We start from the raw sequence: 10,000 nt of genomic DNA, 5'->3' as shown, positions 1-10,000 counted from the left end.
GATAGATAGATTGATTGATTGATAAGATTGATTGATTGATAAGATTGATTGATAGATAAGATTGATAGATAAGATTGATTGATTGATTGATAGATGGATAGCAGGTTGATGCACCAATTGATGCAGGTTAGAGTTGTCCCATCTAAAAAAGAAGGTAATATTTGAATTCTCCATCAAAAAATCCATACAATCGAGATCCAATTAATTTTTTAGATGGATAGGGTACAATTGGCAATTATAAAATACCAATTGATGCAGGTTAGAGTTGTCCTATCCCAAAAAGAAGGTAATATTTGAATTCTCCATCAAAAAATACATACAATAGACATCCAATTTGTTTTTTAGATGGATAGGGTACAATTGGCAATAATAAAATACCAATTGATGCAGGTTAGAGTTGTCCTATGCAAAAAAGAAGGTCATATTTGAATTCTCCATCAAAAAACACATACAATAGACACCCAATTTGGGTTTTTTCGCGGCCTTTTTTCGCTGCCTTTTTTTCATGGCCTCGTCCACGGCCGGCCGTCTGCGTCCACGGCCGCGTCCCGCGTCCCACGGCCGAGTCCCACGGCCGAGTCCCACGTCCCACGGCCGAGTCCCGCGTCCCACGGCCGAGTCCCGCGTCCCGCGTCCCACGGCCGCGTCCCCCGTCCTGGACGTGGACGCGGCGGCCAGCGGCTGTCTCTCCCACCAGGACGCACAGCCTGGTGGAGACCTGTGCTCGGAAGAGCACTGCTTCTAGTTGTTTGTATGTTTTTGTTGTATTTTTTTCTAATATGAAGTTACTTAAAGGTTCAAAGGGTAGGCAAAATAAGCTTAGGCTTCAGCCTACATAACTCCTTTTTGTAAATTCTTTCCTATGAAAGAAAAGAAAAATGCATTGTATTCATTTACCCCAGTGCCAAATAAAACGACTACTACTACTACTAGGTCCGCGACATCAACGACAACGCACCCTTCTTCCCGTGCTCGGCGCCGGATGGAGGCGCCGCCGGCTGCTTTGTGGGCCACGTGCCCGAGAACTCGCCCGCCGACACGTCCGTCATGGAGATGCGCGCCACGGACCTGGACGACCCCAAGGAGGGAAAGAACGCCGTGCTGACCTACCACATCGTCCAGAACGTCCGCAACGAGATCAACCTCAACCTGTTCTCCATCAACCGCGTGACGGGGACCATCTACACGGTGCTGCGCTCCTTGGACCGCGAGGTGGAGGACCGGTACCTGGTGGTGGTCGAGGCCAGAGACGGAGGAGGGCTGGCGGGGACGGGGACGGCGACCATCCTGGTCTCGGACGTGAACGACCACCCGCCGGTCTTCACCCAGAGGGTCTACACGGCACAGGTGAGATCACGTCATTATTATTATTTAAAAACAAATGTTGATCAAATGTACAGCACAGCCTACTGTAGGTGTTTGCTTCCTTCATAACATACAAATCATTTATTAAAGGGCTAGTTCATAATTAAAAATACTATACAGTATTACAATGCTAATATGCTTGTGTATACTAACTAATATGTAATTGACTGAATTTAATAGTTAGCCTCGCTTAGCCAGACTATATCACTACGTGCATATGAGTCTGCTACTTCTATATGGAGTGGGTTTAAAAAAATGACTCTGGACACAATTGGTTAGACCAGACCAATAATGTGCCCTGATTGGTCACCCAAATCTTTGGGGTGAGGAAATGGAATCACAATTGAGCAGGGCCAGACCCAGATCTGCCATGGGCACCAATGGATTTGTTTGATTCCAGGCCATTGAATAGATTGCTGATGTTTTATTTATTTGTAGTTGTGCTGCAAAAGTATTAGATATACAGTGTATGCAAAGAAATGATTATAAAACAAATGGTATGATAGAATGAAGTTACAGTATAAAGATACGTTATGATATGAGATACGATATGATGCCATACCATACCATACCATACCATACCATACCATACCATACCATACCATACCATACGGTACGATACAATACGATATAATATGATTGTCCTCAGGTTGCTGAGGAGCTGGAGGTCAACAGTGAGGTCCTGACGGTTTCCGCCACCGATGGAGACCAGGGTGAGAACGCCATGGTGACCTTCAGCATCGTCGGGGGTGACGAGGACAGGAAGTTCTTCGTGGAGACGGACAAGGTGAACCGGCGCGGCGTCATCAGACTCAAGAAGAAGATCGACTTCGAGAAGCCCCACGAGAGAACCTTCAACCTGACGGTGAAGGCCGAAGACGCCGACTTCTTCAGCCTGGCGTACTGTCTGGTCCAAGTGGAGGACTCCAACGACCACGCCCCCGTCTTCTTCCCGCAGTTCTACGAGGCGCCCGCCATGTCCGAGGACGTCCCGGTCGGAACCATCGTCGCTCAGGTCTCGGCCGCCGATCTCGACTCGGGCCAGAACGGACGCTTTGCGTACGGCATCTCAAAAGACTCGGACCCTTACGGGCAGTTCCTGGTGGACCAGTCCGGCTGGGTGGTGGTGGCCAACTCTCTGGACAGGGAGAAGGTGTCGCAGCACAGGATCATGGTCCTGGCCACGGACGCTGGCAGCCCCTCCCTCACGGGCACCGCCATCGTCATGGTTTGTAGCAGAGATTATGAACCCTACTTCAGTATAGAATTTGAATTTCCACAAGGGTAGAGTGAATATGAACGATATGTTTGTTATTAACAAAAGTGAGAGCTCTCGGAAGCAACACGCATGCAAGTGTTCCTTCCTCACTGTCAGGGCTGCGTCTTGTTTATACAAAACAATGTCACAAGAACAGCTGAAGGTGTGTATAGTGGAGAGAGTCTAAAGATACAGATTTACAGTTCTTGTTTCACTCTCTACCAAATGTATTTGCCAAAAAATAGCAGATCTACAAGCTCACAACCAGACGTGAGCTTGTAGATCTGCTATTTTTTGGCAAATGTTCTACCCCAGGATAATGGATTTTGATTATCACAATAATATCGTAAATCGACATTTCTTTTGTCATAATAATCGTGAAGTGAAATGTTCATATCGTCCCATCCCTAATTGACAGTCGTATAAACGTCCACCACAGGTTACCGTGCTGGACGTCAACGACAACGGGCCCGAGTTCGAGGCGCCGTACCGCCCCGTGGTCTGGGAGAACGCGGCGGCGCCGCAGGCCGTGCACATGAACGACACCTCGGTTCTCCTGCACGCCACCGACCGCGACACCTCCTCCAACGGCGGGCCCTTCTCCATCCGCCTGCTCATGCTCACCTCCGACGCCACCAACTTCAACCTGACCGACCTGCGCAACGGCAGCGCCTCCGTCACGGCCCTGCGCACCTTCGACCGCGAGCGGCAGAAGGAGTACCGCCTCCCCGTCCTCATGATCGACAGCGGCAGCCCTCCCATGAGCTCCACCAGCACGCTGACGGTGGTCATCGGCGACCGGAACGACCACCCCCACTCCCCGGGCCACACCAGCTTCATCGTCTACAGCTATGAGGGTATGTGTGTTGTTTGGTTGTTTTATAAACCAGGGGCTTTCAAACCTTTTTTTGACTCAGGGCACCCCTGTAAATACATGTTTCATCCACGGCCCCCCTGAATTACACTGTTAATTTTTAGAATCTTACATCCTAGTGGAGAAATATCCGTTTCCATAAGAACTGACTGAAAATAACGTTTTACTTGACGTTTAACCACTTGAACCCCAGCATTATTCTGGGGGGAAGGTTCCCCAGAGATATGATACGCGTTGTGAGCTTGTAGATCTGCTATTTTTGGTGAGGAGAGTTGTCGTAGATGGAAAAAGAACTCATCCAGTACAGTGCAAATCAGGTCTGTTTTACTAAGCATAGTGAAGTGATATTGATGTAGTGATATTGATGAATTCCAAATATTATCAAATCATCTCGTGGCACCCCTGGACTGGCATCACGGCACCCCAGGGTGCCCTGTCACCCACTTTGAAAACCCCTGTTATAAACTGTGTTGCAGATTTTCATCAATTTCATAGGTAGATTCATAGACTTGTTTGACAGCATTGTCATCAGTCGAGGCATTGAGAGCTTATGTAGATCTGCTATTTTTAGGCCAAAGTTCTCCTCAGAATAGGGAGTCGAGGGTTCAAGTTGTTAATCTAAAAGAATGATCCGATCACACAAAGATATGGCAGCCCCCCTGTAGTAACTCTGAGGACCCCCTAGGGGTCCCGGACCCCCATGTTGAAGACCCCTACTGTAAGCACTTGGACAGTACTGTTGTTAAGAAGCTGCTTGTCACACAGTCCTTCTTGCAGCAGCAGCCCCCACATCACTTATTTAGTGTTATATACCATCTGTCAGCTTTTCATAATTTGCTGGAAAAACGGAAGGTTCTCTGTAATGTATTTTTAGTGGATCCCTTCTTGGGGGCTTATCCAGATGAAAGTACATTAAAACCCATTTAGGCCTAGAATTATTGAATGCTTTAACCAGTGGAAAAATAGCAGATATACAAGCTCACAGCGCGGCACCGAGTGCCGCGCTGCGAGCTTGTAGATCTGCTATTTTTTAAAAGAAGTCGTGAAAATTAGTGCAAATCTTTGAATATTTGTACTTTCAAAGCAAAAGTTTGTAACTCAGATTTTGCTTCTGGGTGGTCCCTGGAAATAAATATTTTGAGATGGGGGTCCGTGGCCAAATACATGTCATTTTGGGGGTCCTTCACATGAAAAGGTTTGAGAACCACTGACATAGTAGTCTCTCAAGAACAAACTAACTGAGCTCCAGTTGAAGTGAACCTTTTCTTTGACGATGGCTGGCCAGATTGCTGACATAGAAACATTTCTTTTTTTTTTTTAATCTTAGAAGGATTCAAAAGACACTTATAGAATTCTAATTTTCACGATTTTTCAAAAATAGCAGATATACAAGCCCACAGCGCGGCACCAAATCAATAGTTAAAGCATAAAATAACGATACACAAAATGTGTACCCGTTCTAAATGGATTAACCCCTATTGCAAATTCATCACGTACCTCAACAACATGCCATGAAGCAAACAATTAAGTCAAGTCCCAGGTTTTTGACGGGCACATAAACAGGAGCCGTGTTTTATAGAGAGTCGTCGATTTCACAGCTAACGAGATTACAACATTCTGTAAATTGTTTTTCTTTGAGGGGAAAATGAATGCTACCCATCCTAACATTCATTGCGTCTCCCCGCTGTGCCTTCTAACCGTGTCCATAAGTGCTAATGAGACACCTTATCTTCTTAAAAGACGTGCTCCTCTCTCTTTCTTCTCTCTCTCTCTCTCTCCCCAGACCCCTTCAACTTCACTCCTCTGTCTTTCTTCAGATGCTACCGTTGTGTGGGTCGGATGCTAATTCCTTGTTTTGCTTGTCGTTTCCATTTATTCATTTCCCAACCCCTATAGGTGTTCTCCCGACGACGGTGCTCGGACAAGTTCAATCCCCAGACCTTGACGACTGGAGTGAAAAGGTTTACCACTTTGAAGGGAAACCCTCAAGGTACTTTGATCTCCTCTGCATAACAAACCCCTCTTAAATAGTGGTGTGTACAGAGAGAGAGAGCGTGGCAGCAGCGGGGACGGTATGCAAAGAGAAAGTGGTAGATGGACATACAGACAGAGAGGGAGGGCGAGTGTCCTCGTCTTGAAGACGCGTCCTCACGGGAGGGCGGAGCGTCGGCAGGTACCACCTAAACCTAACCTTAACCCTAACCCTAACCTCAGTAAAACTAACGCTGGTGAAATGCTAACTCACCGTGAAATTCTCCTCACCGTGAGGACGAGGGCGCTCGGAGAGCTCGCCCTTGATGCATACAGAAGCACAGTCATGAGAAGTAGAGAAAAGAAGGATCAGAGAAAGTAAAGCTTCCATCAAGCTTTAATTGACGCCCCGTGGGCTAAATACTCTGTGAATAGTGAAATGTACACTCTCAAAAACTCGAGAGCCACACTTTTAAGACCTACAGTATTTGTGATTTGGGGACTTGCTGTGGTGAAGGTGGAGAATTATCTGATGGTGAGGAGTCTCTTGCGGAGGTGCAGAGACGCAGAACACGTGACCTAATACAGTTAGCAAATTGAATGGAAATATAAGGGGGTGAAAGATTTAAACTAGAAAGCGAGAGAGAATGACAAAGAGGAAGTAAAACTGGGACAGAGGCAGACAATTTGAGGCTAGAGAAAGGGAGATTAAAAGAAAAGGAAAGAGGAAGGGACAGGGAGAAACAGAATGAGGGATCTGAGTTGTCGGGAGCAGCGTTTATTAATACTTCATAATGAACGGTATTGAAAATTCCCAGTGAAGCGTGACACGGGGCGCTCGTTTTGTTTGATGAGGCGAGGCTTCACACAGACGCGCTGAAAGAGAACCTGATTGTGCTCCCCGGCACCTTCCCGTTATAATGAGACACCTGTAATGGGGCCGGCGAAGATGCTGGGAGACGACAGGAGATGACGGAGAAGAAAGGGACCCTCGAGAGGCAGTGAGAGAGAGACATTACCATACCGCCTCCCTGCTCCCAGTCAGCAGATAGCAATTTGTTCACAGTATGGATCAGCGCATTCATATCCATATCACCAGATGAGGAGGTTGAAAGCCATTTGTTTTCTGTCACTAAAGTGCTGTGTTGCGTGTTTGCCACCAGCGTCTGGCAAATCATTAAAGTATTACATTAATACGGTATCTGGCGAGAGGGGTGACATAACACAGGCTCCCCAGCGGCAGCACACATTCGATCTCAGCCGGAGATTGGCTTGATTCGCTTACGGTTAATTAACTGGCTCGCCCTGGCCTGTGAAGGTCGCGAGGCCACCCTTAACGAGGTTTAACAGTTATGTGACTATCGGTGGCACATTGTCAAACCTGGTTTGAGCCTGGGCCAGAATGTTTGTGTGCTTTTCTTTTGTGTCTCTCTGGCACGAGGGGAAGAAATGACTGTGGCTGGGCTTAGAGAAATTCACCGGTCTTAAAAGCTGGGACTTATGCTTTGGTTACCCTTTTATGCTTACGCACACGCATACACACACAGAAGCAGGTGGAGAGTGACCAAAAAATAAATATGAGATCAGAGCATTTACAGAGAAGGAGATTATGAAAGGCTTCAATGACATAGAATGAAGCCACAAATACTGTGTCAGTCAGTACTGCCACGCAGGCACGTGCCCTTTTATCCGTAAGTAAAAAGTGTCCTCTCCAGACCATGAATGCAGTTTCTACTCTGGTGAAAGAAATGCAGATGCCCTCTTTCCATGCCATACCTGAAGGCAGCATTCAAGAGAATTGCCTTGTCCAAACTCTCCTGAACTTGAATGCAGCATCTTATGTTGAAAGAATTGCCCTCGCTGTGTAGAAATCCCTGCCGTACACCACATCTCCAGTATTGACTTGATTATGCGTATTTTCGATATTTTCAGTCAAAAGGCCCTTTTGGAAATTTCAGCCCCTGCCTCTCTGCACGTCTCTGCTGCCACGACAACTGAGTTTCCCTGGTGGGATCAATAAAGGTCTATCCGTCTATAACACAGCGTCGGTAGTACTCTCCGTGACAATGACCTTTGACACCTGGAAAAGAACAGGCGAGAAGAGAAAGCGACAACGATGGATCAAGGATGACGTGGTGATAATTCCAGATGAGTGATTCTCTCTCTCTCTCGGCGTGCTCTGAACCATTGATAAGAACTATAACCCAGACTGATGGACACATAAACACCAGGGTGATGGATTGGCCCGTGGAGTATGGAGAACGAGGTCATAAAAGTTGGCATGGACAGAGATGAGAAAACAAAGATTTTTAATATGCAAGATACACGTTCTCAAATTGGAGCCACTAGAGGGCAACATGGTACACAAATCCTACAAATGGTCTCCTAAAGCCTCGATCAGAGGCGGCTCCGCGGTGGAAGGCTATCCACCGCGGTGTAGTTTTTTTGAGTCATGAAACTACAACGTTGCGTCATTCCTCGCGGTGAAGAGCTTTCCACCGCGAGTCCCGACACATCTCTGTGTTTTTACTTTCAGACAGATAGGCTCTTCACCCCGTTCACTGATTGGTCGATCTAGACCAGTCAGTCACAGTGAATAGGACTCCACCGTGACGGACTATGATGGCCTTCACTTATTTTCTGACTTGACAAATTTGCGGTGGATAGTTCTTCACCGCAGACTCTGATCGAGGCTTAAAGCCCATATCATAGTCGGGTCTGCGGTGGAAGGCTTTACACCGCGGTGTAGTCTTTTTGAGTCTTTTTGAGCCATGAAACTACAACGTTACATCATTCCTCACGGTGGAGAGCTTTCCACCGCGAGTCCCAACACATCTCTCTGTTTTTACTATCAGACAGACAGGCTCTACACCCCGTTCACTGATTGGTCGACCTGAACCGGTCTAGACGGGGTAAAGGACTTCACCGTGGGCCGTGACTATGATGGCCTGCACTTATTTTCTGACTTGAGGTGGAAAGCTTTCCACCTCAAATTTGCGGTGGATAGGTCTCCACCGTAGACTCTGATACGGGCTTAAGTGGGTCCCAGCGTCCAGGGACGCGCAGAGAATGTTGGAGAGGCAGGGGCTGACATTTCTAAAAGGGCCTTTTAGTGGAAATATCGAAAATAGCCGACCTCCAGGCTCACAACGCGTCGCTGCACGACGCATTGTGAGCATGGAGGTCGGCTATTTTCAGTGCGTTAAACCACTCATATGCATACTTTCTACACAGAAAGGGCAATTCTTTCAACATAAGATGCTGCATTCAAGTTCAGGAGAGTTTGGACAAGGCAATTCTCTTGAATGCTGCCTTCAGGTATGGCATGGAAAAGGGGGCATTTGCATTTCTTTCACCATAGTAAAAACCGCATTCATGGTCTGGAGAGGGGACTTTTTACAGACGGGTAAAAGGGCAGGGGCTCAAGCCCCCTTTGATGTCTATGTGTGCACGTGCCTGCCAGCGTCTGACGGAAATCTCGTGCACGCCCTATGTTTACTGGTGCTAGATCCCAGGAGAGTGTCTTGCTGCGACAGAGAAAGGTCGATAATAAATTTGATTTGAGATAAACATTTGGGGAATATCATGTGGCTTGTGACGAACAGTCTCCAACCTGCTTCCCGTCTCCTAAAAAGGTGTCCACCTACTTCACGCAGGAAGTAAACCGGAGATGGCGAGTCTTGCTGTTTTCGTCTTGGATTAGGAGCAAAGTGGGTGTCTTGGCGGGTTTCTACGGCCTGGTCTGTGGCACTGATAGTACTGAGTGAAAATGACATGACCTTAAATAGGCCAACAGGGATTCTTGTGATGCCATGCCTGCAGTGGTGTGAAGTAACTAAGTACATGTACTTAAAGGAGTAGTTCACCCCCAAAATGACTTTTTTTCCTATTGATTACTCATGCCATGTAGCCTGACACTCAGCCTGAATTGACATTTCGTTTCACTTCATTATTCAGTCTGAAAGTTCTTCCCTTGGGGGCGATTGCAGGGATGGGCGTTGCCAAAAAGAGGCAGTCTTCAGCGATTGGTTCACCGACCAACACATGACATAGTGTTGTTATCATGGTTATGGGTGGCTGGCTAGTGGCTAGCTAGCCTGTTGCTTGCTAGTGCTACTTGCTAACCAAAGAAACAGTCAGAATAGGAGCACTACGAACTAGTAATCAAACACAACATAACATGCCTGCTACTGGTGTTTCATAGCGAGATCGATACGATCGCATTTTACCGCAATTTACCGCATTTTAGCGCGCCGCGATGCGCGGTACGGTACGGCGGCAGCGCTGGTGTACTTGGAAACACACATGAGTTCTGGGAAACCCCCACCCACGCTGATCACATGACGCTGATTCACGACGCTGATTCGCCGTACGGATTTTCAACCGAGGGAGGCCTCTTCAATGAGAGCACTTCTAGACCCCTGAATCGCCAAAACAAAAAATGTAAAGGGGTGTGGCTAGCGATTCAGGGTCTGGAACTAGGCTACATGCCATGGAGAGTAGAGTTCAATAATATTTTTTGTTTTTTGTCA

At 47.2% G+C, this 10,000-nt stretch overlaps 1 protein-coding gene across 1 annotated transcript in view; it reads left to right on the top strand.

Annotated features, from left to right (window-relative positions):
- Nucleotides 1-10,000, top strand: part of LOC308298458 (neural-cadherin) — a gene marked incomplete at both ends in the record, with an annotated part of 162,219 nt that overhangs the window by 129,041 nt on the left and 23,178 nt on the right. The window contains 4 exons of the mRNA XM_080742061.1: nucleotides 934-1,347; nucleotides 2,015-2,593; nucleotides 3,063-3,480; nucleotides 5,394-5,487. Of these exons, the coding sequence (XP_080598187.1) occupies nucleotides 934-1,347; nucleotides 2,015-2,593; nucleotides 3,063-3,480; nucleotides 5,394-5,487 (1,505 nt within the window). The remainder of the gene's footprint in view (nucleotides 1-933; nucleotides 1,348-2,014; nucleotides 2,594-3,062; nucleotides 3,481-5,393; nucleotides 5,488-10,000) is intronic.

Source organism: Nannobrachium achirus, assembly GCF_963921795.1.
Source record: "Nannobrachium achirus genome assembly, chromosome: 2".
Classification (NCBI taxonomy): Eukaryota; Metazoa; Chordata; class Actinopteri; order Myctophiformes; family Myctophidae; genus Nannobrachium; species Nannobrachium achirus.
Note: the sequence above shows the minus strand (reverse complement) of the source record. Positions and strands in the feature narration are given on the sequence as shown.